The 27838-nt window shown below is 41.3% G+C and overlaps 6 protein-coding genes, 2 long non-coding RNA genes and 10 other non-coding genes across 21 annotated transcripts; 7 read left to right on the top strand and 11 right to left on the bottom strand.

The window, feature by feature from the left end:
• Nucleotides 1–34: 34 nt before the first annotated feature.
• Nucleotides 35–120, top strand: Trnat-cgu. Its single transcript is given in 2 exon segments — nt 35–70; nt 85–120. It is a non-coding gene; the product is annotated as a tRNA-Thr (tRNA).
• A 107-nt stretch (nt 121–227) lies between these two features.
• LOC124200895 lies at nt 228–931 on the bottom strand. Its single transcript, XR_006877411.1, has 2 exons — nt 829–931; nt 228–679 (listed from the first exon to the last, which is right to left on the bottom strand). It is a non-coding gene; the product is annotated as an uncharacterized LOC124200895 (long non-coding RNA).
• Nucleotides 932–1740: 809 nt separating this feature from the next.
• Trnat-cgu lies at nt 1741–1840 on the bottom strand. The gene is made up of 2 exons: nt 1805–1840; nt 1741–1776 (listed from the first exon to the last, which is right to left on the bottom strand). It is a non-coding gene; the product is annotated as a tRNA-Thr (tRNA).
• A 481-nt stretch (nt 1841–2321) lies between these two features.
• Nucleotides 2322–8423, bottom strand: LOC124200867 (toll-like receptor 6). 4 transcript variants are annotated; one of them, XM_046597220.1, is made up of 9 exons: nt 8309–8409; nt 7144–8191; nt 6952–7080; nt 5993–6875; nt 5010–5927; nt 4802–4930; nt 3949–4731; nt 3195–3881; nt 2322–3112 (listed from the first exon to the last, which is right to left on the bottom strand). In XM_046597220.1, the coding sequence occupies exons 1-4, from the start codon at nt 8336–8338 to the stop codon at nt 6580–6582; spliced, it is 1503 nt and encodes a 500-aa protein (XP_046453176.1). In that variant the 5' UTR covers nt 8339–8409; the 3' UTR covers nt 2322–3112; nt 3195–3881; nt 3949–4731; nt 4802–4930; nt 5010–5927; nt 5993–6579. The 4 variants fall into 4 exon arrangements, with proteins under 4 accessions (XP_046453176.1, XP_046453177.1, XP_046453178.1 ...); XM_046597221.1 differs by having other exon boundaries at nt 3195–3818; nt 4639–4731; XM_046597222.1 differs by having other exon boundaries at nt 3195–3497; nt 4639–4731.
• Trnat-cgu lies at nt 4005–4089 on the bottom strand. The gene is given in 2 exon segments: nt 4005–4040; nt 4054–4089. It is a non-coding gene; the product is annotated as a tRNA-Thr (tRNA).
• Trnat-cgu lies at nt 4167–4252 on the bottom strand. Its single transcript is given in 2 exon segments — nt 4167–4202; nt 4217–4252. It is a non-coding gene; the product is annotated as a tRNA-Thr (tRNA).
• Trnat-cgu lies at nt 6425–6509 on the top strand. Its single transcript is given in 2 exon segments — nt 6425–6460; nt 6474–6509. It is a non-coding gene; the product is annotated as a tRNA-Thr (tRNA).
• Nucleotides 8424–8784: 361 nt separating the features above from the next.
• On the top strand, nt 8785–8881 carry Trnat-cgu. The gene is made up of 2 exons: nt 8785–8820; nt 8846–8881. It is a non-coding gene; the product is annotated as a tRNA-Thr (tRNA).
• Nucleotides 8882–10981: 2100 nt separating this feature from the next.
• Trnat-cgu lies at nt 10982–11066 on the bottom strand. Its single transcript is given in 2 exon segments — nt 10982–11017; nt 11031–11066. It is a non-coding gene; the product is annotated as a tRNA-Thr (tRNA).
• A 60-nt stretch (nt 11067–11126) lies between these two features.
• On the bottom strand, nt 11127–11693 carry LOC124200885. Its single transcript, XM_046597243.1, has 2 exons — nt 11617–11693; nt 11127–11531 (listed from the first exon to the last, which is right to left on the bottom strand). The coding sequence occupies exons 1-2, from the start codon at nt 11626–11628 to the stop codon at nt 11163–11165; spliced, it is 381 nt and encodes a 126-aa protein (XP_046453199.1). The 5' UTR covers nt 11629–11693; the 3' UTR covers nt 11127–11162.
• Nucleotides 11694–12218: 525 nt separating this feature from the next.
• On the top strand, nt 12219–13210 carry LOC124200877. Its single transcript, XM_046597235.1, has 2 exons — nt 12219–12339; nt 12422–13210. Exons 1-2 carry the CDS (start codon nt 12328–12330, stop codon nt 12980–12982), a joined length of 573 nt encoding a protein of 190 aa, XP_046453191.1. The 5' UTR covers nt 12219–12327; the 3' UTR covers nt 12983–13210.
• Nucleotides 13211–13698: 488 nt separating this feature from the next.
• Trnat-cgu lies at nt 13699–13798 on the top strand. The gene is made up of 2 exons: nt 13699–13734; nt 13763–13798. It is a non-coding gene; the product is annotated as a tRNA-Thr (tRNA).
• A 373-nt stretch (nt 13799–14171) lies between these two features.
• On the bottom strand, nt 14172–14257 carry Trnat-cgu. Its single transcript is given in 2 exon segments — nt 14172–14207; nt 14222–14257. It is a non-coding gene; the product is annotated as a tRNA-Thr (tRNA).
• A 395-nt stretch (nt 14258–14652) lies between these two features.
• Nucleotides 14653–14737, bottom strand: Trnat-cgu. The gene is given in 2 exon segments: nt 14653–14688; nt 14702–14737. It is a non-coding gene; the product is annotated as a tRNA-Thr (tRNA).
• Nucleotides 14738–15140: 403 nt separating this feature from the next.
• LOC124200884 lies at nt 15141–15979 on the bottom strand. Its single transcript, XM_046597241.1, has 3 exons — nt 15922–15979; nt 15583–15845; nt 15141–15505 (listed from the first exon to the last, which is right to left on the bottom strand). Exons 2-3 carry the CDS (start codon nt 15837–15839, stop codon nt 15274–15276), a joined length of 489 nt encoding a protein of 162 aa, XP_046453197.1. The 5' UTR covers nt 15840–15845; nt 15922–15979; the 3' UTR covers nt 15141–15273.
• Nucleotides 15980–20841: 4862 nt separating this feature from the next.
• Nucleotides 20842–22155, top strand: LOC124200874 (putative defense protein). The gene is made up of 5 exons (XM_046597232.1): nt 20842–21125; nt 21208–21438; nt 21526–21617; nt 21698–21788; nt 21851–22155. Exons 1-5 carry the CDS (start codon nt 20937–20939, stop codon nt 22019–22021), a joined length of 774 nt encoding a protein of 257 aa, XP_046453188.1. The 5' UTR covers nt 20842–20936; the 3' UTR covers nt 22022–22155.
• A 996-nt stretch (nt 22156–23151) lies between these two features.
• LOC124200890 lies at nt 23152–24665 on the top strand. The gene is made up of 2 exons (XR_006877405.1): nt 23152–23490; nt 24025–24665. It is a non-coding gene; the product is annotated as an uncharacterized LOC124200890 (long non-coding RNA).
• LOC124200856 lies at nt 24476–27383 on the bottom strand. The gene is made up of 3 exons (XM_046597199.1): nt 27183–27383; nt 27046–27105; nt 24476–26944 (listed from the first exon to the last, which is right to left on the bottom strand). The coding sequence occupies exons 1-3, from the start codon at nt 27280–27282 to the stop codon at nt 24672–24674; spliced, it is 2433 nt and encodes an 810-aa protein (XP_046453155.1). The 5' UTR covers nt 27283–27383; the 3' UTR covers nt 24476–24671.
• Between the last annotated feature and the right edge of the window lie 455 nt (nt 27384–27838).

The raw sequence follows: 27838 nt of genomic DNA, 5'->3' as shown, positions 1-27838 counted from the left end.
ATGATATTAATTTATATCTCATTTTAATTCACCAGCCTTTATAGCTCAGTGGTAGAGCGTTGGTCTCGTAAATACACAGTAGATAACCAAAGGCCGAGAGTTCAATCCTCTCTGAAGGCAAACGTTAAATTACATTACATCTTTTACGTGTTGGATTTTACTTGTTTCGCGAATTGCATATGCGATTAGAAATGGTTATAAATTTAGACACAAAAATAGAATGAATCTACTTATAAAATACCATCGATTTAATCCCCCCAAACACAGGAATCTACCTATCTTGACGAGAATCTTTGCTAAAATCGGCATTGCAACATTTAGAAACTAATGGCGAAGTCATTCTTGGATTCTTTACACAGTGGCAGAGCGTTAATTAAAAGTCTCAATGCAAATTTAAAAATATCGAAAGTTCTATCTTCCTAAAATAATCGGAAAAGTCATTACAATGAGCGATGAAGGCAATGACGGTAAAACCTAGCTCAACAAAAATGCAGGTGTAACAGACGACGATGATTTCCCTTCCAAGAGATCCCTTTACAATCCGATTCAGAGACAGCTCAAGTTTTATGGTGCAATTCAAATTAAGCTGATTTTTTCTATTAAATAAAAGTACCGTTTCATCTCTCGGGGCATCACCCTTAAATACATCTCGGACGGCTGCGTTTCTTCGTGCCAAAAACTATGGAAGTTGATCCAAATTATCGAAAATCATCTTTGTAACGTTACAGTCAAAAGGAGATGTGCGCCCACGTAGCAGCAAATTTTGTCCGTCAAGATCCAGTAAGTTTCATGAGTACATTTCATGAGTTCAGAGATATAGCCACTTACCAGTGGTGATACATCCGATAAGCGGATGGGAATTCTCGGAAACGGACACCACGCCATCGACGTCGACGAAAATGATGATGAAGCCGATCACCGTCAGAGTCCAGGCCAGCACCATCAATCCTCGGTGGTACTACCATTAACAGATGAAATAACATCAATTAAGAATTTGTTGAACGATTATTTCCCGTAAGAGAAACTTACCACAAACCAGAGATCCTAAACTGCTTGCCGACCCAAGTCTTTTTCATGTAGCGCGGCATTAACATTCCTACGGAGGCGGCCATAAGCCAGGCGATGACTATAAAGGAACCGTGCAACTGCTTCAGCACTCCTTTAGGATGCAAATTTGAATAATTATAAAACTGGGAAGATTGAGAAATCAAGTACTTGTTCTTCAACATTGAATACTTTGTAAACAGAAACAACATGAACAGGCACTCTGCCTTTAAAAGGTCTAGAGCAGGTCTAGAGGCAAACTCACGGTGTGACATTGTCCCAACAGACACACAGAATCACTTTCTTGTATTGCCCACCCCTTTCAGCATGGATGGATGGATTCTTCTTCCACTTCTTGAAAAGACATGATCTAGCATCCAGGGCTTTTTTAACGTTTTCTTGAATTGCCTTCTTTGTGTTAACCACGTGTAGGGGAACAGTAAAACCGAGAATGGCAGAAGGTAATAGTTATGACCGGTTATGACTACAGACAATTTCAAGTCAACACACTTATTGTGCAAATGTATGCCATGATCAAAACTTACTAATTCCGAAAGATTTATCGTTTAATAACGCACAGCTGGGGTAAGAATTCTACTAACCAAAAGTCCAAAACTATGTAGCTCCGCTAACTCGTATAGACTAGCAGACGACTTATAAAAGGACAGGTAAACAGTGTTGCCAATTTATATAGCTTGCCTTCAGAGAGGATTGAACTCTCGACATCCGGTTTTCTTTTCATTATCATCTTTTCTTTTCATACGAGACCGACGCTCTACCACTGAGCTATAAAGGCTGCTTTGACAACAAATTCAACGATAAAAGTTTTAATGCATTTATGAATAAATCAAATAGTCCAGCTACAGCAGGAACCAAGGAACTATATTCCGCCTTGGCAGCCATGAAGGCATGGAAGAATTTCAGTTGAGCTGCCGGAATTGCGGACCTATTTTGTCTTGTTGAGGATGCGAGCAATGCGAAAATTTCATCTTCGACTGCTCCTTCAACTATCTCCGCGACTGGTTGAACTGCCTGCTGGGCAGCGGCAACTGGAAAAGCCAGGCTGCTCAAAAAATGTCAATTCGGATAAACATTTGGATTTTGTTGCTATCGGGCAGGTTCGAACCACACCCCATTAGAAACAGAGCGGTTTTGTGTGGGATAAAAAAAACATCGGATTTTTTGGTGGACCGAAAGCAAAATAAAACCATTATCAGCCTTAATTCCAAGTATGAAAAGTAACGTTATGAGACAGAGAAGCGCTATAATATCACGAGTAGTTTCATAATTTGTGTGTATTCTTTTTCTTGGATAAAGTAACTGTATTAACAAATCCTTCCCATAAAATATTATAGGATTGACATGAAAAATCAGTTGTATAAGGGAAGCTTATGGATTAGTTAATTGCCGAAATTACCAAAATGTAGAAAATTAAGTTTTCAGTTGTCAAACGCCGGAAGGGATGTCTAATACAACTGGTTGTGGGTCACCACATCCAAAAGGAAAGTTAAGCAAAAATGTCATCATCAAATTCAGAAAAATCGGCAAATGTAGCGTCAGTATCTTGGAACTCGAAGTTGGCGAACTGATCAAAGTTGACATCGGCAGCAGGAGCGGCAGGAATGACAACAGGAGCGGCGGCAGGAGCGGCTGGGGCAGCGCTACTTTCCACGGCCTTTTCAGTTGGTTCCTCGGCCTTTTTAGCGTCGACGGCAGCAGCGCCGGACTTGATCAAATTCTTTTTCTCGTAACAGAGGTCGCCGATAGTGCAAGGAAATTCCTCCTCCTGGTCGCCGAACAGTTCGGATAAAAGCGAAGCGATGTTAACATTGCTGTTTTTGTTGTCGTTGATGTTGACATTGGAGTTGCCGAGATTCTTTATTGGGCGATAGGTGGGGCGATGGGTGGGGCGGTAAGTGGGGCGATGGGTAGGGCGGTGAGTGGGGCGGTAAGTTGGACGGTAAGTTGGACGTGTTGGGTAATGAGTTGGACGATGAGTGGTTGGTCGATGGGTCCCGTAACCGGAAACGTAGACCACGCAAACTAGCAAGACCAAAGCTGCTGATGCCTAAAAATTGATTGCAATTGAATATTAATTCACAATTAAAAATGAAAGTGAATAAGAAAATGAATTGGAAATTAATTCATACCGAGAACTTCATGTTGTTTCGAGAAAAAGGACTGTTGATGCTAAGAACAAGAAAGAGAAGAGAAGTGTGATGAATTTGAAATGATTTTTACCCTTTTTATACAAATTTGCTGTCAATGGTCTTCCATTAAGGACTTTTAATGAACGGAATCCAATTATGTGTACACCATATAATCTGAACGAATTCGCCTTGTACCGCGCCAATCTGGGTTAATTGCTGGCCAAATTGTGTTGGCGTAATATTCCTCATTTAAACGGCGAAAATAGAAAGCAATCCCGAATCACGATGACCCTCGATGACGCACTACCGCAAAAAAATTTTAATTATGTAAATTCTACGTTAGGAATATTTTAAATTATAACATAACATAGCTCAGTTGATTGTTGAGAGAACTTAGCTGTTGTTGCATAATAGCGTCGCTCTTAATAAGCGCTTTGACATTGAAAATTTACTTTGCAAACTTCTGGCAGTTCTGTAATTGTGGATTTGAGGTAAAATTACATCCGGTACTTTCTTTTTCTTTTTTGCGTAATTTGGCAATACATTGGTGACTTATTCCAACTCGTTAGTAGAGCGATAGTGCTTCCATGATTGCAGAAATAGTTCTCGTCAAGTCTCTTTCAACTATTCAATTATTGTGGAAAATTCAGGGTTAGTTTATTTGGTATCGTAAGATATGGAATCCAACTAAGTATTTGAAGAATAAATAATCAATGTGGATCAGATAAAGCCATAAAGTAACAAATTTACTTACCATTGCCAAAATTACTTTGATTCGGTTTGATTGCTTAACTCGTATTGTTTATTACCTGCCTTCAGAGAGGATTGAACTCTCGGCCTTTGGTTATCCATTTTATTATACGAGACCAACGCTCTACCACTGAGCTATGAAGGCTTGAATGTTGTAACTAGCTGGTGTTTCAATACAAACGCGTATAATAAATCAAATTCGCAAAATATGCCATGTTCGTTTGCCTTCTGAGAGGATTGAACTCCCGGCCTTTGGTTGTCTTATCCATCAGTACGAGACCAACGCTCTACCACTGAGCTAAGAAGGCGCTATAATAAGTTAAATTTATCAAGAGAAACGGCATATGCCCGTTCTGACTCACGAACAGTTCGAGCTGAATTTCACAGCTACTTTTTAATATTCTAGTTTAGTTCCTAATCTGATAAAACAACGCAATTTAATGGTGTAAACAGAAAACCGATTTCTTTATAAATTGACGTTAGTTATTTCCATTGCAATTTCCCCTTTAAAGTAGTATTGTAGGTAAAAAAGCAAGTTAGACGAAATTAGATAAAAAAGTTACTGAATTCGTGATTCTGAAAGTAATGAAAGTACTAACATTAATTCTTTCATAAAATTACGCATCGCGATATTGTCCGTTGTTCTGGGAACAATGGTCATAACCTTCGGGATTCAAATCTTCAAACCACGTACCATTCGAACAGCAGCCACCGTGGACGCGTCCCAGAAGATGTCGCTTGTCCCGAATCAACCAGGTGAGATGACAGTCGTTACAGTCGAAAGGATCTATTTGGTTAAACAGCACATGCTAGCTATTAATTCACACCTAATGTTGACTATTGATTTGAAATGTTACTGTTTCGAACGTAGAGGCCAGCATCTGACGTTGAGCGATGCATCTGTTCCAGCAAATTCTCGTAAACATCAGAATCGAATCGAGTCAAATGGTTAACATCGAGGTAAACGACAGCTTCAGAAAAATCACCTGGACGAAACAAGGAATTAAATATAATTAATCGGTGAACAGTAACAGAATAAGTGAATAAAATTTAAATCAAGTTTACCTTGAAAAGCACCTGACTCGATTGTTTCCAGGGCATTTCCGGTTAAAATGAGAAAAGTGACTCGAATCCCCTTATGAAATGCGAGTGAACCTATCGGGAAAGACAGGATGGAATTGCCGAACAGATTGACGTAGCTCAACTTTTTGAAAGATGAAATGTGCTCCGGAATGCGGGTGAGTTTGTTTTCCCACAGACTCAGCTGCTGGAGCGTGTCGTTTCCAGTCGGCGAAGAGGCGATGGAACCTAAAAGGTCGTTTACCAACAGGTCACCCAACTGATTTCCATCTAAAAAGAGCGATTCTAAGCGGGGGAATCTGACGGAAATCTCGTTCCAGTTCTGGAAATCCAGGCACTTGTAGATTCTCAGTGAAATGATTCGGGATAGAAAATTCAGTGGAGGGAATCCTTGGAAATGGACAGAACGACCGATGCTGATACTAATCAAACGATTTGTTTTAGCGAGGAAGTTGAAATTAAATCGGCTAAGGTCACATCCGTCAACTTCAAAGTGCTCCATACGGTGGCCGGAAGAGCGGAAAGCCTCCGGATGAATTTTTAAGCGCCAAGGGTAAGTGGACGTTGATGCACAACCAACTCCAATACGGACGACGCTCTTGTCACTCAGGAAATTGGCCGGAATATTGATGAAGTCGCCGGAATCCATCTCCGGAGACGATGATAGAAACAAATCTAACCAATAAATGTGTTGGGCTTTGGTGCGACTGAAAACTTTTTGAACGTCGTGAGTGGTAACCGATTGGTGGTCATCGAACTCATTTCCACAATGTATGACCAATCCGTAGGGCTGGTAGACTTCGCAAGAACACGGCGAATAATCTTCACAGGTGAGTCCGTCACGGATAGTTGCAGTAGCTGCCTCCAACGAAACGAGCAGAAAGAAAAGAACAAACGGCATCGCTAAAAGGAAAAAGAAAGACGTAAATATTTTCAATTTTTAATGCCGACTGTGATATTATATTTACCGCTGTACAATTGGTGGTGTTGTTGTCCTCGTTCAGCTCCCAATTCTGTTTACCTGGTGGGTTTCACGACTGCTCATTTATACGGGAACACTGAACGGGAAATGAGATGGTATCTTTGCACAGATTAATGAGACTGACGAATCAGGTATGACTAATCAAACAAGTTGCAGGCCGCTCCTTATCAGTTCGTGTGTACGTTATGATTCAGTTATTACAGGAACATGTTAAAAGATTTTCTACTGCTACTGCTACTACATAAATGTTTGCCGAATTCAACGAACACCTTTGGCGTGATGGATTTGTAATACATAGACCATTGACATCAACTTGTCTAACATTTCTGTGAATGACTCATGTATCACCAGAGTGAAAGGTATATGTGTTACAAAACCAAAACAAATAATCAAAAAGAAAGTAAAAAAAAAGGTTGTGGCCTTCTTAGCTGAGTGGTAGAGCGTTGGTCTCGTACGTACGATTAGATAACCAAAGGCCGAGAGTTCAATCCTCTCAGGAGGCAAATTTTTCTGTGGGCGAAAGATAATTAAAAAAGAAAGCTAATTTCCTTGCAAGGGAAACAATTTTAGATTTTACCAGACATAAACTAAAGATGTTTTCTGCAAAAACAAGAACGTGAATAGCAGTATAACAAAATGAATGGGGCTGAAAAGTTGAAGAGAACTTGATGCTCCTCCAATAGATGGCGGCGTCAGTGGATTGTTGGTAGTGGTGGAAATGGTTGAACCGAATTTGCAAGAGGAGAAATCTTGTGGTTTAAGCCATGAAAAGGACGTGCCGTTGGAGCATTGCCCATCGTGAACTCGATCTACTAAATTACTGTTATCAACGAATAACCAGTCCAGGTGGCAATCGCATTCGATGGGATCTTGAATTTCACACAAGAATAAAAGGAAATTATATTTATGAATTCAAATAAGATGTAGGAGTAGCTAATGTAGTACTTTCGTATATGTCGACGTAACCGTATTGGTCGGTGGACTCCATCTGTTCCAGTATCGGCTTGAAGATGGACGACTCAAGTCTGCTCAACTGATTATACGACAGGGTGATCACAGTCTTGCCAAAATTACCTAGACACAACCATACAGAAAATTAAAATAAGAAGAAAGGAATGAAAAAAGTAGAAAACAAACCTTGAAAGGCGTTTGGTTCGATGGTATCGAGACCATTTCTTGATAGATCCAAATATTGAAGGTTAAGTGTACTGAAAGATAGCGAACCATTTCCAACGGAGGAAATGATATTCCTGGACAGAGAAAAGGTTCGCAGTTGGGAGAACAGTTGAATTCGTGCAGGGACCTCGTTCAGTCCATTTTCTGACAAAATTAAATCTGTCAAAGTGCCAACCGAAGGAGAGGAGATGACGGAATCCAAGGCATCTTTGATAGTCTGACTATCCAGGCCAAGGAGGGTGAGAGAGGTCATCTTGCTCTGCTGGGCCAAAATGTCCCACTGTTTGAAAAGCGGACACGACTCTATTCTCAACAACTTCATTGCTGTCGTGTTGGGCAACAATTCGAAATTCGGACACGATAAAATGGAGTACTCGCTCAGAGCTGGTAACTTGGAGAAGGGCACGTTTCCAAAGTCTTTAAAGTCAGGAGAGCTGCTCATTGATAGCTTCTGAAGGCTGGGAAGAAAGGGGAGGCCGGACCACTGAGCGACGTTAATCGAACTAAAATATGAAACCTCCCTCAAGACATTGAAATTTGCTAGGAATGCGTAGTTCAGTTGGCTCAGATCGCATGTGCTGAATTTAATGAAATTGGTGTAGTCTTTCGATGAGTTGAATGCTGCAGGATCGACCGTCAACTGCGTCTCCGAGTCAGGGCAATTCAGCGTGATCTCTTGGGCACCTTTGCCACTGAGCAAATCGGCAGGAATGGTTTTGTTTGTTTCGAATGACGGGATGGTCAAAACGAATTCCTTCACCTGCCGGGCCGTGGTGCGCAGGAAGACGGACTGGACGGATTCGAAGGACGGAACGTTGGTACATTGCACATAGAGAGAAGGGATTGCCTCCGAAGGATATGTGTAGCAGGTGCACGGGGAATAATCCTCTTGGCAGGCGTCGACGACACTAACATCACCGGTTGGACGATTTTCAATTCTTTCCGCGTTTTGACCACGAGCCATCGACATGCGGGCCACATTTTCGGCAGCCACTGTCACTATTAGGACCTGCAGAGAAAATGGTTTAACAGAACATGAGCGCAAATACACAGAATATTGAAGGGTTTAATCGTCCAAGCTTATTTCTAGTTTAAGATTGATTTGAGTGTTAGTGAGGAAAATTACGATATGTAGGGCGGCCAGGAGATATTTCATTTTGTCTTGGCGTTAATGAGAACAGCAGGTGAATGTGTCAGGTGCAGGCTGTCGTCGACGGTATACATTTTCTAAAATGAGCTTTTATCATATGCCCGTTATATACATCCAAAGTCTATACTAGATAAATGGGAACACACTGAAACGTTGCACAATGTTCAGTAATCAGTAATCACTGCGGTCCGTCAAGGACTGAAACGAATTCGGTGCGTACACAATTCTTGCTCCGTCACCATTGTACACAGGGAGTATTTCCATACAACATTTCGAACGATGTGGTGCAACACTTTTTGACAACGTCAGTTGCCATCTGTTCGGTTTTGAGTGATTTATCTTTTTTTTAACGAAAAACAACTGTTTCGAACCGACGGATTTAAATAGAATTTCATCCAGGGTTTAATCATTTTTAAATGGCATTTTGTTTTTCCTATTCCTTCAGCATCACAGCCTTCTTAGCTCAGTGGTAGAGCGTCGGTCTCGTAAGTAATAAAGATATAAACCGAAGAAAACCGAAGGTCGAGAGTTCAATCCTCTCAGAAGGCAATAGAATAGATAATAAATACCCGCCGATACAGAGGAGAATCGTCACATCAGAAATTTTACATGTAAATAGAATTCTTAATAAATAGAAATGTTCTATCGTTCTATCCAACATATTATCGTTGTGAGGAGTAGCTCGTATTCAAACTCTTATCGGAAGATTTTTTACCCACAACCAACAATAACGGCGATTCACTTAACGCTTCGCTTTTATCCCAATTGTTTTGGCTATCAAAACGCCCAAGATCGTGATCAGCACCCATGCCCTGATGGACATTGGAAAGCCTTGTGGCGGCAGAAGCTCCCAACGGGAGGAGAGGATATCTTAAGAGAAATGGGCTCTCGAGATGGCCGAGGAGGGAGACGAAGATTCTGCCCTTGACAACGACTCAGGTGTAGATTAACAGCAGCGTGTTATAGGTAACGTAATTACTTTAGTTTCAAATTGTTATTTTTTAGTATAATAAAAAATGCGAGACATTTTTTGTCAACATACTGGGCCAAGCAACTGGGCAAGGATAAATGGAAACCGGTAGGTGGCACTGTACAAAACGATGTCCAGTGCTTCCGTCCAGGACCTTCAAAAACGGACTTGGAAAATCGGGATCAGAGATTGTCGAATTATTCCCAACGATTTCTTTCTCGGAAAATGAAAAATCAAGAACCTTAGTTAGCTATTATGAAGCTTGTATGGACCAGGTCTGCGAGGTATGTTCGATCCATACGGAAAGCGATGAGTGAATTCGCATTCCACATGTACAAGCCGAAAAACATTAATCATTGGTTTAATTCGAAACGCATTTGTTCAAAGTATGAAGAGATGCGGCCAAGTTTGATTTTAAGTTTTTTTTAAGCTAGCGACGTGATTTCTCAAGAGAAACAAAAATCTTTTCCGTGTTGTTGATCCTTAGCGATATAATATTGGTTTTGGTTTGACCGATTTCACTCCTCCCACCGTCCCACGTGTGTTACAAAAATCAGCAAATGGCAGGACGAATTGATACATGCAAAAGAGAACGCTTGATGTGTTTGATCTTTGATGCAACTCACTTTGGTTTAAGGGTTCATCCTGGGGCCGGGCAGCTACCTATTAATGTTCAGTATCGCTGGGAGAGTCGCTCATGCGGAGGTGGACACACACGAGTCGCTGTCCAAGGGGCTAAAATGGACCGTTCCTTTTGCAATTACATTTGCGGATACGTGTCTTGACTGTTTGTCCTATAGATGATAAATACAACAGAATAGTTAATGTCTTTAAATTTTCCCTGGAAACACATATGACATAAAAAATGAAATACAGATTGAGAAGAGAAATAATGGATTATGACAAGGAATCCAGAAACTGTTAATTTGATTACAAACACCATTTAGAGTTGCATAATAAATCTTACCCCAAAAACTTTGTGGTTCGTGCCACGACACTTGGAAGAATGTCTGAATTTTGCTGTTGATGTTATCCAGTTAGCAAGTGAGCATTAAGGTGAAATGATCTCAAACACCAATTAAAATTTCCCTCACTTCGAGCTCACTTAAAATCAAGAACTTATCGTCACTGTGGAAAAGTTCATAAACAGAAGTTGGAACAGCAACAATGCACTTGAAAAGTCTAGACTTGTCTTTAAGTTAATTCTTGGTGCAACATGGACCCGACAAAGAGTCAAAGACACACATTCTTGTATTGCCCATTTTCCAGCATGGATAGATATCCAAAGCAGGCAAAACAAACCATTGATTTTCAATTCTTGTACCGACATGATCTGGCATCCAAGTCATTTTCAATATTTTCTTTAGTTCTACCTGTGTCAACCACGTGTAGGGAAACGGTAAAACCGAGAATAGCACAGAGGGTCAGGGGAAAACTAAAAAAAAAGCCAAGTGTTTCATGTGAACGGACTTATTTTGCAAATGCACAGAATATATGATCAAAAGTTCTTATTGCTGAATGTTTTTGTTTTATCTTTTTATAAAAAAAGAAGTAATTACCTCAAGTTCCCAAGACACTTTTAGAACGCTAGGCTAGGAAGTTCGACTGAGTAAAATTTTGCAATCCAGCAGACGAACTTTTGTGATAATCGTGAAGCACTGCTGCCAGATATTAACGTTTGCCTTCAGAGAGGATTGAACTCTCGACATCCGGTTAACTAATATCACATACGAGACCGACGCTCTGCCACTGAGCTATAAAGGCGGATTATTGTGAATATTACAGTCTATGCAAATTTTATGGTAAAAGGGTTATTGCGTTTATTGAATTCATTAATAGGTCAATCATTCCGTATAGATTTTACTGCAGGAACTCTTCCGCCTCGGCAGCCATCGAAGTTTGGAAGAATGTCGTCTGAGCTGCCGGAATTGCCGATATTTCGTCCTGTTGAGGCGCAGAGGCGGAAGCATTGACGTCATCGGCTGCTGCCGTTTCAACTATCTCCGCGTCTTGTTGAACTGCCTGCCGGGCAGCGGCAACTGGAAAGGCCCGGCTGGCCACAGCCTTGCCTTTCCTTTCCTGGCTCAACATGGAGTCGAGAAAACTGGACAGGAAATCGAAATCACCGTTGGAATTGTCGTTGACATTTTTGTTGACGTTCTTGTTGCCGAAAGACTTGCCCTGGCTACTCACGACGCAAACGGCCAAGACCAAGGCGGAAAGGGCAACCTAAAAAACATTTTCAAATTAAATTTAAGACAATTTTCCTGACGAGCGGAAACAGAAGAGAATAAATTCATTTTTAGATACTTACAAAGGACTTCATATTGATTCGCTAAAAAGAAAGAGAGCTGGAGATGTTTCAACTGCTGAAGATGGGAGTCGATGATGTTTAAAGATGGGTATAGACGTGACCTATATAGTGATGCTGGGAACCAAAAGAGACTTGCAGCTAGTGTGTGATTGACTTTGAAAATTTTTCTGTTTAGAGTTTGCTAATTAACTAATAGCCGGAAAGTTCTTAGGATTCTGCGCGAGCGTGCTATATCCGTATAATAAGCGGTTTAATATTAACAGTCTGACATTTTGTGAAGAAAATGTGCAACTTTGCAAATCACAAGTTCCAGTCTGATACGCGTTCATTATTATAAATGCGCTAGTGACGAATAATTTAGCCCAAAGCGACCCAACGAGTTACGAGGATTCATGTAATAGAGTTGAAAATAATTCAGGGTCATCGTGATTCGGGATTGCTTTCTCTTCTCGACGTTCAAATGAGGAATGTTTCCCGAATACAATTTGGCCAGCAATTAACCCAGATTGGTAAGATACACGGTGAATTCGTTCAGATTAAATGATGTCTAAACGTCATTGGGTTCCGTTCATTAAAATTATTTTCTCTAAACCAAGTCCTTAAGGGAAGAACATTGGTAGCAAATTCGTATAAATAGGGTACGAACCATTCCAAATTCATCACACTTCCCTTCTCGTTCTTTGCATCAGCAGTCCTTTTCCTCGAATCAACATGAAGTTCTCGGTATAAATTCATTTCCAATTCATTTTCTTATTCACTTTGATTTTTTTTTGTGAATTAATATTCAATTGTAATTAATTTTTAGGCATCAGCAGCTTTGATCTTGCTAGTTTGCGTGGTCTACGTTTCCGGTTACGGGACCCATCGACCAACGACTCATCGTCCAACTTATTACCCAACACGTCCAACTTACCGTCCAACTTACCGCCCAACTCACCGCCCAACTCACCGCCCAACCCACCGTCCTACCCATCGTCCAACCTATCGCCCGATGAAGAATCTCGGCAACTCCAATGTCAACATCAACGACAACAAAAACAGCAATGTTAACATCGCTTCGCTTTTATCCGAACTGTTCGGCGAACAGGAGGAGGAATTTCCTTGCACTATCGGCGACCTCTGCTACGAGAAAAAGACTTTGATCAAGTCCGGCGCTGCTGCCGTCGACGCTAAAAAGGCCGTGGAACCAACTGAAAAGGCCGTGGAAAGTAGCGTTGCTCCTGCCGCTCCTGCCGCCGCTCCTGTTGTCATTCCTGCCGCTCCTGCTGTCGATGTCAACTTTGATCAGTTCGCCAACTTCGAGTTCCAAGATACTGACGCTACATTTGCCGATTTTTCTGAATTTGATGATGACATTTTTGCTTAACTTTCTTTTGGAAATGGCGACTACTGACCCAGCTATATCAGACATCTTTTAGGCGTTTGACAATTGAAAACTTAATTTCTACATTTTGGTAATTTCGGCAATTAACTAATCCATAAGCTTCCCTTATACAACTGATTTTTCATGTCAATCCTATAATATTGTATGGGAAGGATTTGTTAATACAGTTACTTTATCCAAGAAAAAGAATACACACAAATTATGAAACTACTCGTGATATTATAGCGCTTCTCTGTCTCATAACGTTACTTTTCATAGTTGGAATTAAGGCTGGTAATGGTCCATTTTGCTTTCGGTCCACCAAAAAATCCGATGTTTTTTTTATCCCACACAAAACCGCTCTGTTTCTAATGGGGTGTGGTTTGAACCTGCCCGATAGCAACAAAATCAAATGTTTATCCGAATTGACATTTTTTGAGCAGCCGGGCTTTTCCAGTTGCCGCTGCCCAGCAGGCAGTTCAACCAGTCGAGGAGATAGTTGAAGGAGCAGTCGAAGATGAAATTTTCGCATTGCTCGCATCCTCAACAAGACAAAATAGGTCCGCAATTCCGGCAGCTCAACTGAAATTCTTCCATGCCTTGATGGCTGCCAAGGCGGAAATATAGTTCCTTGGTTCCTGGCTTCCTGCAGTAGCTGGACTATTTGATTTGTTCATAAATGCATTAAAACTTTTATCATTGAATTTGTTGTCATAGCAGCCTTTATAGCTCAGTGGTAGAGCGTCGGTCTCGTATGAAAAGAAAAGATGATAAAGAAAAGAAAACCGGATGTCGAGAGTTCAATCCTCTCTGAAGGCATTGGAAATAAACCTTTAAAAATACCGCACTGCTACTAGACACTCACGCAAGTTCGTCTACTGTACAGTTGAGTTTCCTGCATGAAAATGAGAAATTGCGGTCGAGTCTCTTACCCAATTCTATTAGACTTTTCAGTAACAACAGAAGTTTTTTTTCGATAATCTCCGTGATATCTTTTCTTTCATTATAATTGGCCTTAATTGGCAAACAGTTGAGTTTACTGATGAGGTCATACAATTTTTTTTACAAAACACTTTCAAAAGTGTGTCGTTGTCTAACAGATAAAGTCGACAACTCGAATGCGCGTTTGTATTGAGTACATCAAAAGCAATCAAATGGAGAACGAAATTTGGAATATTATTTTGTGATTATCTGCCTCCTGAGAGGATTGAACTCTCGACCTTTGGTTTACTACAATTAACATACGAGACCAACGCTCTACCACTGAGCTAAGAAGGCGCAAACATCGTGAAAATTCATCAATTCAAATGTGCATAAATTCAAAGGTGTTTTGAATAATTTTGCGTAAGATTCTTTTCGTGAATTGGATGGTCACTTTGAACGAGGGACGCCGTTTACGAGTTCTTCAATGCCGTTGATAAAACCCGCTAATGGCCTGCAACGGAAGTGGAACTCGGGAATTAATTGAATACGGAAAATCAATGGCCATTTTGCGACTGCTGCACTAATAGGATGCACTAAATAGGATAAGGAATATAGGATGAGTTATCCGAATAAAGATAGTACGTTTCATTTAAAGAAAAGGAAGGGAATGTATGACGTATGACTTTGGGCAATTAATTGAAACATAAAGCCAATACTTTTCCCAATAAAAATCTATCAAAATTTAACAATGCCTTCAGAGAGGATTGAACTCTCGGCCTTTGGTTATCTATTCGTACATACGAGACCAACGCTCTACCACTGAGCTATAAAGGCTTGAGAAAACAGATGGTTGCAAATCTTACATATCATGTAATTTTTGGGAATGAAAATATTTAAAATATTCCCTGGATGTTTGAAATTTTAGAACACGTTTACTCAATTCAGTAACTTACAAGACATGTTGTAATTGCCATCACAATCTCACTTGCCTACTGCGCTGGACGACGATGAATGTGTTTAACCAATACAACGCTCCCTATATACTCGAGGTTTCCAACACATGTTACATGTGTTGGAATTAATACAGTTGTTAACATGTGACATGTATTAAGAGGGCTTCCCTGTCATGCCAAATACATAAACAATAATTCATACCCCGAGTTATTTCCCCCAAAAAAGTAAATTAATAAAAACTCGATATTGAATTAAGTAACGAATTAACAAAAACCATTTGGTTAAAAAAACATCGTTTATTTTATTTTTTTTTGCACTTCCAAGAACACGCTATACAATAAAGCAGATTGCACTGAATAAAAAACCACCCATACAAAATAATTTCAATTAAAATGGCCCCAAAACTGGCTGATTGATCAGACGACCATCGGATTAATCGGAGTGGTGAATTGAGGCACAAACTGAGAGACAAAGTCCAACGGCGACGACGACGGCACCACCAACGGCAGCGGCATCATCATCTGCTCGTTGTACAGTCCAAAGACGGACAGCAATCGGCGCAATGATGACAGAAGAGGCTGGAGAAAGACTTGGCTGATAAAATCCCAGATGGCTGTTGGAAATCTCCACCACACCGACATCAATTGGCTACAAAAATAACTCATTGAGGCCCAGGCCAGAAAACAATTGAAATTTTTTCAGTATTTGAGAAATCGAGTCGTCACCTGGTGCCATCGCTTTTATCGATGCTGCCATCACTGCGCTTCGTCACGGTCTTTTCTGCGGTTGAATTCTTATTCGACTCGGTGCTGGTGATGTTATTCACGGTGGCGTTAACGGGCGACAGACGGGCCTTGGCGACCAACGAACCTACGTGCTGGGCATGGCTGGAATTCGTCTTATTCTTGTTGCCATCTGTTGATGCCGCCATGGCGACAGCTAGAACCATCACTAATACCGCCATCACTTTGGTTGCCGACATTTTTTCCTGGAAGGAATATAGGCACACATCTGACGTCATATCAAACTATTTCAACGTAAAATTTAATAGGATGGAATCTTACCTTTTGAATTTTGACTATAGTAAATAAATGCGGAGAGTGCGCAATTATACTGGAATACACACTGAATGATTGGAGGAAGATTGGACCCTTAAATACCTGCAATCAAATGATCACCCAGCCTCTTTAACCAATAATTTAAGGATGGGGGTATCAAAATTACCGCTCATCTTTGTCTATAGGGGCGTGCGAAAATCACTTAATCCTGTATACAGTCCTCAGGTGATATCCACCTGTCGAATAAAAACGCCCCCACCTGAATTTTAAATCGATTAATTTAATTGCATTAAATTGAAAGATCTCAGCAGTAATAAAAAGGCGATGTGTACAGTGAACGTAGTAGTGTATTGATCAATTTCACGAATCAAATTCTGGACTTGGCTAGTCTCCAAATGTACAATCGTTCCGTTATATCCTCAGAATAGGAATTGAAGGTATCCATCTCACGTTATTTCGCTATCGACATTCCGTAAATTCCGTCATCCGCGCATTAGATACAATAATAATTTAACAAGATCGGACAAAAAAAAAGCTCGTCATAGAATTATTGCACCGAAACAAACAAACGTTATTTCTAAACAGGGGAAAACATTAAAATTATTCAATTACATCAACTTGAATCTTACCTAGAATATTTTTAAAAACTAAATCGATATTCTCTAACGTTTTTAATCTAGATTTTATATTTTAAAACCTAAATTCGATCGCGCCAAAAGGGTTCGACACATATAATTTAACCATGCATCGCTGTCTACGGGTTCCATTTTCAAATGTCTAGAACTTTTCGAATAAATTACACCGTTACACGTACACCAGGATTGAGCAATACAACGGAGCCATGACAACACACGAAAAACAAATTTACTAATTTCGACTATAACTTAAACAAATTACTACGTATGGCTTTCGATATAAATTTTTTAGAAAAATACTAGTCCATCTCGGCTGTCGACTCATTTTTCATCGTTTAAACCCCAAAAACTAACTGACAAGAATTTGGACATGAAAACCTACAGGAATTTGTTTCAGCCCACCCATCCCTATAAACTCTTATCGATTTTATCGCTCGAATTCGATGAAATTGTCCATAACAAATGAGCCGGCCCGATTGAGGCTCCAGAAAATGCCCTGCTCGAATTTGTTATACGTGTAGGAAGAGATGGCCGGTGAGAGGGGCTCCATCATCTTGAAGACGCGGTTGCTGGACATGATGTCGTTGTAATAGTGGTACATGGTTCCGGGAATGAGTCTCTTCATTCCTTTCACCATCGGTTTGATTAATGCCTGCGCCATTGATGGATAGATATTTGATTATATACACACACACAGTTGCTATTAATCAATCGAGAATGGAAAAAAAAAAAGGCCTCGAGTGTTCTCACACATTTCGTATTGTAATTATATGATCAAGTGAAATTTAATTCTCTTACCCGTCTGACGAAAAGTTTGTAGATGAATTTGCCCATGTAGGGTCCGAAATCGCTGAAAGCCCCGCCAAGGCCCTGGCGATTTTTTAATTTGGGGAGATTATTACTACCAGACTCTTGAACGAAATTCTTGGTCCTGTGTAAAAAGACGATAGGATCGCTTCAATTTTTTCTCCCCCTTCCCCTACCACTCCTAATGATAGGGAAATAAATCCAGGAATGTCATTAATCATACCCGTAGGTGGCCAAGGTGAGTCCGTCGAAAAGCTTCGAGCCATCCATTATTGCGCCTCCTTGATGTGTGTAAGGTGATGATGAGACCCTCTTGTCATTGTGCTGGCCTTTGATCTCGGCAGCAGCAGTATTCAGGGGATGGCGGCCAGCAGTAGGTTGTTGTTTGTTGACGGAAGTCGGCAAAGAGTTGGCCAGCAATCTGACGGTCCGGCTCTCGACCACCAACAATCCACCGACGATGAGGATGAGCCAAGTGGCAAGGTGAACCATTCCGGAATTCATCTCTCGGGTCTTGTATAATCAGCAACAGTTTAATAATGAAGCTATAGGCGCACAGCTGAACCAGCAAGTGTTTGATATTTATAATCCAAGGCGGATGTGTAATGTGTACCTGACTAGTGTGTTGGGGATGAGCAATCACCTGCGTATAGAGAGAAACACTCTGTCGCTTTAGACACGACACAGCACTATAAGGCAGAGGACCGGAGAGAGACGGACGAACCGCACTGTCGGCTCTGATGGGCAACACTGAGACTGGACTGACGGTGTTCGACGAGTGTGAACCTATCGTGCAATATAAGAGAGAAACCAACAGCAGCCACAGCCACACACACACAGCACACACAAAAAGGGGGGAATCCCTTTTGTCTAAAAATTTCGACTCCGCAAGCCCATCCCTTGGATTCCGAGCGAACCGCGCACTCACTTGAAAATAGTCTAAGTTTGGGAAAAATAAATAGAGAAATGGTGAAAAACCCAAACGGTGTGGCGGCCGACTTGGCGGCCAAAAAACTGTCGACCGACGGTTTTGGAGAGCGGACCGCGGATCCCGATTACCTGCGCCTTTCTTCTTCTTCTTCTTCTTTCTCAAAATTTCTCTCTCCGGTCTAGAGGGGTCAGTTGTTATTTCAAAGGGAAAAGAGAAAAGAGAAAATAGAAAGAACCGTTATATGTATCGCCTAGAGGCGGACGCCCGCCCGCCACATACCACCGTGATGCACGGGCGACTCCTGCTGCTGCTGTGTGCTAGGACACATGTATACGAGTTTAAATTCAAACTGGTTTTATTATTCATTCAAATGTTATTCAGGTTGAATGATTTCGTCGTGTCTTACACATCGCTTTCGCTCTGTTGGCAACTAGCCCAGAATGTCGTCAATCGCTGTACACAAATTGTGAATACGTTTGTAGCCCGATTGGGAAATTATTTAATGACATTACACAATGACCTGGTGATATCAATCTGATTTTGGCACGTACGCGCTCCAGGGTGGAGTGCATATTAACCAACACGATGACTGTGCAAGAATCGGAGAAATAAGACTATATATTCGCTGCTGTGCTGGGATGGGCCGGTATATTGTGTGTGTGTGTGTCTATATGCGCGCTGTGACTTGTTGAGTGGAATACGGAATTTCCGGTGAGGTTTCCAGGTCAGTTCACGGTCATCCAACAGGTAGAAAAACAAATTTTTTTTTTTTCTTTTGAAAAAGAAGAAAATCAGTTGGGCAAAAGTAATAAAAGCGAGAAGAGAGAAAAGTAGAGGAAACGTCCTAGCCTATAACTACATCCAGCTGCTGTCAGGTAGTTAGCCGCGATGACCTCAATGATTAGTTATTGTGGATGCATACTATATGATATCTGTGATTTTCTCCGTCCAGCCATATGCTGGACGCTCATTATGATTGCAGTAGCATATCTACTCCAAATACACGCACATAGGCTACACGCAATCCTGTTATATAGAACTTTCTTATTCCTTTTTTTCCTCGTTTCTCTCCATCTTGCTGGATGTGTAATCAATGAACTTCAGGCAGCATATAGGCACTCACCATTATCTATAGCGGATAGTTATGATATACCCGTTACTATATAAAGTCGTTGTTGTTATATAGAAATAATATACCTACATCTAATATAGCCGAATGTAACACATATAACGCAGCAGGTGCAGCAATCCTTGCGCATATACAGGGACCAGAGGAATAACATACGAAAATATCCTAAACATCAGACAACAAGAGTCGCTCGGTCGTATCTAGTCCACTCAAGCGGCGCAATATTTTATTTGATTATTTCAAAGGAAATTGCCTTTTTTGTTTTCTCATGTTACGTAAATTACAAACGACATGTAAAATTTTAACCAGCTGATTATTTCTCGTGAGCGTTGACCCCGCCAGGATTCTAAAACGGCATTTAATTTGGCGCACTATCCTTGCGTGTGTTTCTTATAGGCGCATTTGACTTCCTGGAAGTGGGTAGAGACTATTCGAATTTCTCGTCACGATTCAATGGCGGGCGAAATGTAGACCGACCGTGACGAAACCGCAATGGGATGACGCGCTGCCCAGCGGTTGGTTTTCATCAATGGGTCTATATAAGATAGTTATTCCTCGGCGACCGCAGCGATGGGTAAATAATTCTTTTTACTATACGTCGGGAACGCGGAAATAGGTCTGTACCGTGTTAGTTGTATAGATGATAATAAGACGTATTTATACACATACTTTCATGTACCCACGTAATGGACCGGTGAAATGCGCAACAAGTAAAAAAGGAAAACAATAATTGCGCATTTCCTAAACACACACGCACCGGAGGGGGAATTCAAAACACGCGCCAAAGGTGCATGATTTCAATCCGCCATTTTCCTCTTTTGAAAAAGTTACTTTTGTGTATACGATTTTAGGCTTGAGTAAGATCGTAAAAACTGATTCGAGTCATTGGTGTCTTTTTATTCTTTTAAAATAACGAAACGGTTACACTTAAAAATTTTCCCGTTAGTTGGTTAAGGTCAAACCTCAAGCAGACAGTGAGGGGTGGTTTGGTTATCGCCTATCGGTGTTATTACGGTGCCTAAAGGTAAAGATGCAAATGAGGGGAAAAGGTCAAGGAGGGTGAATTTTCGGGGGTGTCGACGAGGAAGAGTTGGACTTTTGACCAGGTGACCGCCTCAAGAATTCTAATTTTCTTTTGGTTATTTTTTAAATTTAAATCAAATCGACTTTCTTATTTGTTAAATAGAAAATTCAAGTGGGTTATTCCCACACGTTACGAAACTAAAGCCAAAATGTCTTTTGCTTTTTAGTCCTCACGATAAAACTGATTATCTGGACAAGTAACGCACTTTGCAGGCTCACTCTGTCAAAATAAACCAAATGTGACGAAGATAAGATGATTTGTTAAGTATACACCTGATAGATTGGGAAAACAAACCGACATCAAAACACGATTAACCTTTTCGAGTCCCTTCAGATATTATTTGTTGTCTGACTGATATCTCCCGTCTGTACTGGTTCGGATCGCCATACACACAGCAGACGCCATATTTTCCAACAGTCAATTGAGATCGGAGACATGATGGAGTCGAAGCGATCGTTTCCATTCGTGGCCGGATGCCTCGTTTTATTGGTTATCGGATGCTGCCGCATTTCCGTCGACGCCACTCCCAATGGCGCTCCGCCAGAAGCTTGCGCAACGATGACTCCACAACACGGAGTGGACTGGCAACAGAAGGATTGCCCGTTTGAAATCATTGTTGAAAAGGTGACATAAAATTTTTGGCTGTTTTCCATCGCATACAATTTGTTTTTAAATTCTTAAATATTTGCTGGTTTCAATTTAACAGTCGACCATTTATGTGGGCGAAAGTCTCAAGATTCAGTTGGGAATCAAAAGCGGATTGGAAGCCAACGACCCGTTTTCTCGTGGATTCAAAGGTTTCATGATCATGGCCTTTGACGCCGCTGGCCAGAATACCGAGCCGCTTGGCATTTTCGATGGGACAACTCCCAATAGCGAAATCCAGACCATGGACTGCCCAACTCCGTCGAAAGGTCCCAACTACAAGGCACCAAAGGTAAAAATCAATTAATATGACATTTATTCTTTTTCATCTGTATATAAACTGGTAACCCTGATTATTATTGAAATCTAAATGACATAGTCTGGCGTAACCCATACCAATAACGGCTTCAAAAAATCCGTCGAAGTTCTCTGGACGCCACCGGCTGATCTCATCGGACCCATTATCATCTCGTATATAAGTTTCACATTTTGCGCTTTGTTAACAGAAAATGAATTGAATCGCTGAATGTATTCGGTGCGCATAATTATAGGGCGACTTTTGTCCACGAGAAAGACGTCATCTGGGTCAAAGAATCTTCGAGACCCGTTCAAATCGTTCCCGATCCAGGGACAACTTCAACCGTAAGTTTTAAATTGTTAGGTACAAGAAGATACAACTCACGAAATTCGCTTAACTATTATAGGTTCCGACGACTACCACTGAGGAAGCAACTACCGTATCAACTACCACGGAGGAGACAACAACAACCCCACCAACGACGACTACGCCAAAGCCAACAACACAAGGAGCGGCTTCATCCGTCGCTGGATGGACGCTGTTGTTGGGTGTTGTCACGCTGAGCTTTTTACTTTAACCGGCAACCGATTGGGTATGAGATTATGTTAAATCTGTTTGTTTGTTTTTTTCTTTTTCATTGTTAAACTAAGATGAAGTATACCCGGTGAGAGGCAACAAGTGTTACATCATAATAAATTTCATTTGAATCAATCAATCTATAAGAAAACTGCGCTCACGCACAACTGAAGCGCACCTACATATTTGCATTATTTCTTATTGCACCGGAAAACCGAAACCAAGTTGTGAGACCAGTGACGTTGTCCGCTCATGTTGTATGCTCGCCTAGTATTCGTTTAAGTGAAAAAATGTGGGGCGTATTATTACGTGCTCAAATAAAAAGGCGTGTATCCGGTTGGCAATTTTGAATGTGGGGGAAAAGACGGACTGAATATTTTTAGCCTAAATGATGGCGCGTCTATTCAAATTGTGGTAGAATTTCCCGGCCTCGAGCTGTTGTGATAAACAAAAGACGCTGTTGCGCAACAATAAGTATACTTAGTTACTTTGGTGGACCTACATTCTTTATAGTCTTAAAGTCTTAAACGTCAAACAATTGCCAACATTAAAACCTGAGGGCGAGAAAACGATTTGGCAACAGGGGAGCTGTAATACAACATAGACACGATTGTTGCTACCTGTTCCACCACAGAGTTTTATTATTTATTATAAAATTGAAAAGAAAATTTTATCAAATTGATAAAACAGTCAATCATCGAAGATTTGGTGCATCAGCGTGCCGCTTGTTGCGTGGCTGATAACGACGCTATTTTATTATTATTATTCGTATAGCAGCACGAGATCGTGGCAGACATGCGTGTCACTGGGAGAAATGAAGGTGTGGCGGCGTTTGCATCTTTGCATCCAATTTTGGTGCAAGTCCCGAAACCGAACTGAAGAAAAATTTAAATGCCCGAGATGTCACCTGCATAGATTGTGCGTGCTGCAAGGAAACGTCCAGCCGTCCAGGACACGTTTGACGTTACTCTCTTGACGATTCGAAAAAAAATTATGAAATCGGAATAATATGGTTAATTGGATCCAAATTTCAGTAGTCAGAAAAAAAAAATGGGCCGGGTAATTTTCTAATTTGTTGCAAGTCAAACTAGTCCGTAAAAAAGATTCAATCAGGGAATTTTTACTTTTTATCTTAACTTCGGCTCAGGCTCAGTGTAACTTGAGGAGACGAACTATTTGAAATCCCGTGAAAAACCGCTTTAATCGTTTTAATCGAGCGTTTTGGATTTAGGGGAATCGATTTTGAATTTTCTATCGCGATACCTTAATTAGCATGACGAATTAAAATTTCTGTCGTCTGCTCTGTTTCCTTCATAACTTTTGTGAACGAAAAGCACTTAAAACAGACCAAGTTTGAGATTAAATAGAAAACGGAACTATATCCTAATTGGCTGCACGCAAAATAGTGCAGCAATTAAAATTGTAAAAATGTGGTCGTCGTGTGAACTCCCATCTCTCCATGTTTGGCAGGTAATAGCCTAAAATTAAGAATGCAAATGGGGAAGAAAGATAAGAATGATTATTGAAGCTTAAATAGAAGAGTTAAACCTGTTTAAAATTTGTGAAATGTTGGTGCTTGACGAGCATTTGTCATATTTATCATTTTGATGCATGGCAGAACGTAATGGCTGAAAGTTGATGTTGCACTTTAACTTTCTCCTTTGTGCAGATTTGAGGCGGGCTCACAGCCATCTCAACAATAAGACATGCCCAGTTTTGCATGTGCTGTTACTGTCACTGACCACAATCTCACTATCATCGCTAGGATAATGATTTGTGTATTTTTCCCCTGTGACCTGTTATATATTTTAATGATTCATGACTTGCACAAATGCAGTATTAGGCCTATTATATTGCATAGAAACTTTAAGTTGTCCTGTTTATTAACAATAAGGGTTAAAGGTGAGACACCATCTCATTTTCAACTTTGTCCTTACTTGTTGTTTTTGTCAATATTATTTTCATAACCCTTTTTTTAATTTTTAATTTATTTTTTTTGTTTAGATAAATCAGCATTCTTCTTGATTGAAGAAACTATACCGATGTCGGCAGAGTTCCGGATCTCTTCTTCCCCTTGTGAGTACACCCATATGTGAGTGTGGGTGTATTCACCCTTTTTCCTATTCCGCCTGGTGGATTCAACTTATTTCTGTGGATGGAGCACTTTTGGATACCTGGCTGTGGATTTCCCAGGCTTAAAGGTAGGACAAAATTGATCTCTATTCTTTCTTTGGTGGCGTTGATTATCAATCGTGTCGTAGTATGATTATTCCTGAGTTGTTGGTGTGAATAATGGTGTCCCTTCAAGGCGCTTCAAGGCTCTGCGTTACAGTAATTTTCTTTTGGAAATTGATTGCCGGTATTATTGTAGGAGAACGTGTCGCGTATAAATGAAGTAGGTAACTACCATGCAAAGCTTGTTTTTCGTCCCATTCGGTTAGTACGTATACGTATATACTTTGCACTAATATTTGTGTATTGTATACAGACACAGCATCTACTGAGACAATGACATGTAGGAAATATCTAAACAGATTCATATTGAAGAGTAATCAATAATCACCTTTGAAGAGAAATCTAGATAGATCGAGGAATACGTCAGTATTTACTCTTGAGTCTTGATAGAGGATTGATTGATAGAACAAGACCATTTATAAGGGTATGTCGAAAGCCGATTCAAGATCTTCAGGTTGCGGCTCACCGTAGTCAGCGGAATCGTCCGTTTCTTGTTCTTCATCCCCACCATCTGAGTAATCGTACTCGTCATCGTTCGAAACAGGATTCGCTGTTGTCGGTCTTCCCCTCGACTTGGGTCGCGGTGTCGTCGCTATTTGCGTCCGGGGAATTTTCTTGAGAAAAGCGTAGGATTCTTTAATTTCCCTCTCGCGCGTGTCGATTGCTTCAACAAGTTTCTGCTTTTCGTCGAGGACCAATTTGATGATCTCCTCCGAGTCTTTCTTGCATTTGGCCAGCAATTTATTCCTTACTGACTGAATGTCGTGTTTCTTAGGATCCATGTTGATCATGGTGTCTAAACTGGCCAGGCTGTCCATGATGTGGTTGTCGGAGACTTTGACATACAAACTGGACATGGAATAGACGTAGAAGCTCGCCTGATTGGCTTTCATGGCCGACTCGAAGATGAGATTGGCAGTTAACTGGAGACCGACATCGTCCGTCAGGATTTTGACGTCTTTGGCACTCTCCAATTTTTTGACAAACATCCTGAGCTCAGTGTCCATCGTGATTTTGATCAAATTGTTGATGGTGAGGAAAAATCGATTGAGCTTGTCCCAGTGGCCCTTTAGTTTGCTGAGGATGTCCAGGCCTTCCGACAGCATTTTGATGATTTCGTCGTACGACACCGACTCGATTTGAAGGCTTTGGGCTTTTTCCATGTACTGAATGTACTCGTTGTTGACTTGGATCATCTGGGCTCGGGTACTTTCGGCACTCTCTCGCGCTTGCCTCAACACCTCGGTGGCCTGCGTCACCTTGAAACGGGCGTTGGCCACGGCGTTGTCGCCTGGAAGGCCGCCTTTCGGCGTGGGCGGAGACAGCGGGCTCTTGCTCTGGATCGGCTGTTTTCCCTCCGAGGCTTTGGCACGCATCCAGTGAGTCAACTCCTTCACTGCCTCCAATTCTTTGATGGCACTCTCTAACAGTGACATTGGTTTAGTTGCAGTTGTGACTGGAATCTCGTTTTCCTCCTCTGTAGTATTTGCCGCCTTCGTTTTATTGGCGGCGACTTCCTGAGGTTTTGCTAACTCAGAGAAATACTCTTTCAGTGTCGTTAACAATTTTCGAAGAGATTTAACACTGTCCTCAACCGGAGAGCATTTAAAGTGTTGATTACTAATGCCTTTCAGTACTTTTAAATCTTCCTTTGGTTTGAATCCGCCATTCGATGCCAAATTCAACGGCTTGAATTCCTCGTCTCTTTCGTCGAGTTTGTTTGCCATCTCTTGTATTTCGATGATGCTATCTAGAATGTTCGACTTTTGCAAACATTGGATGTTCTTTGACCGATATTTGTTGTTGTAGTAACGGTCAGAGTCAGAGGAACTCGAGTCGACGAACTCTGCCCCTTTACCGCTTTGTGACTCCGGTGGAACCGAAGGTGAAGTACCTTCTTCGTCCAGAGCCGAATTGAGTTTTCGTGAGAATAAATTGGCTATCCCTCCGAAGAAATTCATAGAGACAGTTTGCCAACCGGTCGGAATGCCATCCAAGGTTTTCTCGTAGATTTGTTGGTTTTTCTCTAAAAGAACTTTCATTTCGGAGTGTTCTTTTTCGAGTAGGTCCTTCATGTGTCTCTTTTCGGCCAAAGTGGCGTTAGCTGTCTTTAACTGGCGATTGATGTTTGCCTGTTCCACTTCTGAGATGCCCTTGGTGGCTGTCGAAACGGCGATGACTTCCATCGTCAAAGAGATAAGGCTTTCAAAGCCATCGACCACGTCCTGCGACAGCGTGACGCAACTTTGGCTGGAGCTTAGAACGCGCTGAAGAGGAAGGCTTATAAACTTTTCGATAACTGCAGGATTCCTGGAGAACAGGATAGTCGTTGCCTCCTTCATTTGAGCCGGAACGGCCATCGTGTGCAGCCGGATCTGGTCCATATTGGTGTGGGCCTTGAGAAACGTAGTGTAGCCTGTGTTGCTGATCTGTACCAGAGTGGCGCGGAAGCTCTTGGGGAACTCCATGTACTGGAATCCATTTTCCGGGCGACCTTTTTCCAGTGAGAAATCCTGAGCCACGCTGGAGAGCACCATCAGGTCACCGAGAACGGAGACGCTGAGCGGTGCAGGCGAGAGAAGATGTTCCCAGTTGAATTTGCCGCCAATCATCATCTTGAAATTCTCAATCCCTTTAGCGATTCCTCCCTCCTTGTTGTCGGCTGCATCCAGTTTCTCATATATAGTCACTGCCAAATTCGGTAATTAAGATCCAGTAGGTTGTAACACAAGTCAACATGACCATCATTCCGCATCATTCAATCTTAGGCTAGACAAAATGGTATATTACGTGCTCTTGGAGTGGTGGGGGCTCTAGTTGTCGTTCCCCTTTGCTTATTTCCAGCTCTCCCTACATGCGTGAATTGTACAATCAATTGAAGTCAACTTATTAAACAGTTGAAAGAACGAAACACGATCGAGACTTACGTTGTTGAGGAACTGCTGTCGTCAATTGCGTCATCAGCAGCACCAGTAAAATGAGCCCGGTGCTGGCGTATCGTGAGGCTCCGATGCCGGGACGCTGCATCTCGATGTTGATCCCAAGCGAAGTAAAATCTTACTGATTCAACTTCTTCCAAAATGCAGAACTCCAATCCACCTTTATATATACGCGTTGTGGAGTGGCCATTTGCATGGTAGTGGCGTAATCGCCGCAACTTTATTGGTCCTTGCAGTTTTGCCTGCAGTCTGCATCTTATCCGCGATTGAATCTTCGGTATTAATTTCACTGGAAATACCCAACCGCTAAGAAAGAGGATCTCTTGAATCACGATAAGGGCTGCTGACGCCAACCCTTTTGATTGGTGCATCTGATTTCCACTTTCATCAATCTGGAATAATAATTTTCTGCGAGCATGATGTATATGCTATAGGAGAGAGAGTTCCCAAGCTGAGCTTGTACAACTGCGAAGATGGAAACCTTGGGAATTAATTTACTAAAATTAAATAAAAGTAACTGCTGTACTACATTTGGGTTTCGCCTCTCATTTGGGGAAAAATTTTTATTAATCTATTGTAACTTATTCTTGTATTTTGGGAGAAAACATTCAAAAACGGGTTTTATTTTGATATGTTTTATTGAC

The sequence above is a fragment of the Daphnia pulex genome, chromosome 8 (genome assembly GCF_021134715.1).
Source record: "Daphnia pulex isolate KAP4 chromosome 8, ASM2113471v1".
Lineage (NCBI taxonomy): Eukaryota > Metazoa > Arthropoda > Branchiopoda > Diplostraca > Daphniidae > Daphnia > Daphnia pulex.
Note: the sequence above shows the minus strand (reverse complement) of the source record. Positions and strands in the feature narration are given on the sequence as shown.

What these genes read in the sequence shown, in the direction of transcription:
- LOC124200867 (XM_046597219.1), bottom strand. Translation starts at nt 8,338, where the DNA reads ATGAAATATCTCCTGGCCGCCCTACATATC. An exon ending in TCCTGGCCGCCCTACATATC is followed by an intron (nt 8,192 to 8,308) that starts GTAATTTTCCTC and finishes TTTTCTCTGCAG; the next exon opens with GTCCTAATAGTGACAGTGGC. An exon ending in TTACGTCGACATATACGAAA is followed by an intron (nt 6,876 to 6,951) that starts GTACTACATTAG and finishes GTGAAATTCAAG; the next exon opens with ATCCCATCGAATGCGATTGC.
- LOC124200884 (XM_046597241.1), bottom strand. Translation starts at nt 15,839, where the DNA reads ATGTCGGCAACCAAAGTGATGGCGGTATTAGTGATGGTTCTAGCTGTC. An exon ending in GATAAAAGCGATGGCACCAG is followed by an intron (nt 15,506 to 15,582) that starts GTGACGACTCGA and finishes TTATTTTTGTAG; the next exon opens with CCAATTGATGTCGGTGTGGT.
- LOC124200874 (XM_046597232.1), top strand. Translation starts at nt 20,937, where the DNA reads ATGATGGAGTCGAAGCGATCGTTTCCATTCGTGGCCGGATGCCTCGTT. An exon ending in CCAACTACAAGGCACCAAAG is followed by an intron (nt 21,439 to 21,525) that starts GTAAAAATCAAT and finishes TAAATGACATAG; the next exon opens with TCTGGCGTAACCCATACCAA. An exon ending in ATCCAGGGACAACTTCAACC is followed by an intron (nt 21,789 to 21,850) that starts GTAAGTTTTAAA and finishes TAACTATTATAG; the next exon opens with GTTCCGACGACTACCACTGA.
- LOC124200856 (XM_046597199.1), bottom strand. Translation starts at nt 27,282, where the DNA reads ATGCAGCGTCCCGGCATCGGAGCCTCACGATACGCCAGCACCGGGCTC. An exon ending in GACAGCAGTTCCTCAACAAC is followed by an intron (nt 27,106 to 27,182) that starts GTAAGTCTCGAT and finishes TCACGCATGTAG; the next exon opens with GGAGAGCTGGAAATAAGCAA. An exon ending in CCCCACCACTCCAAGAGCAC is followed by an intron (nt 26,945 to 27,045) that starts GTAATATACCAT and finishes CGAATTTGGCAG; the next exon opens with TGACTATATATGAGAAACTG.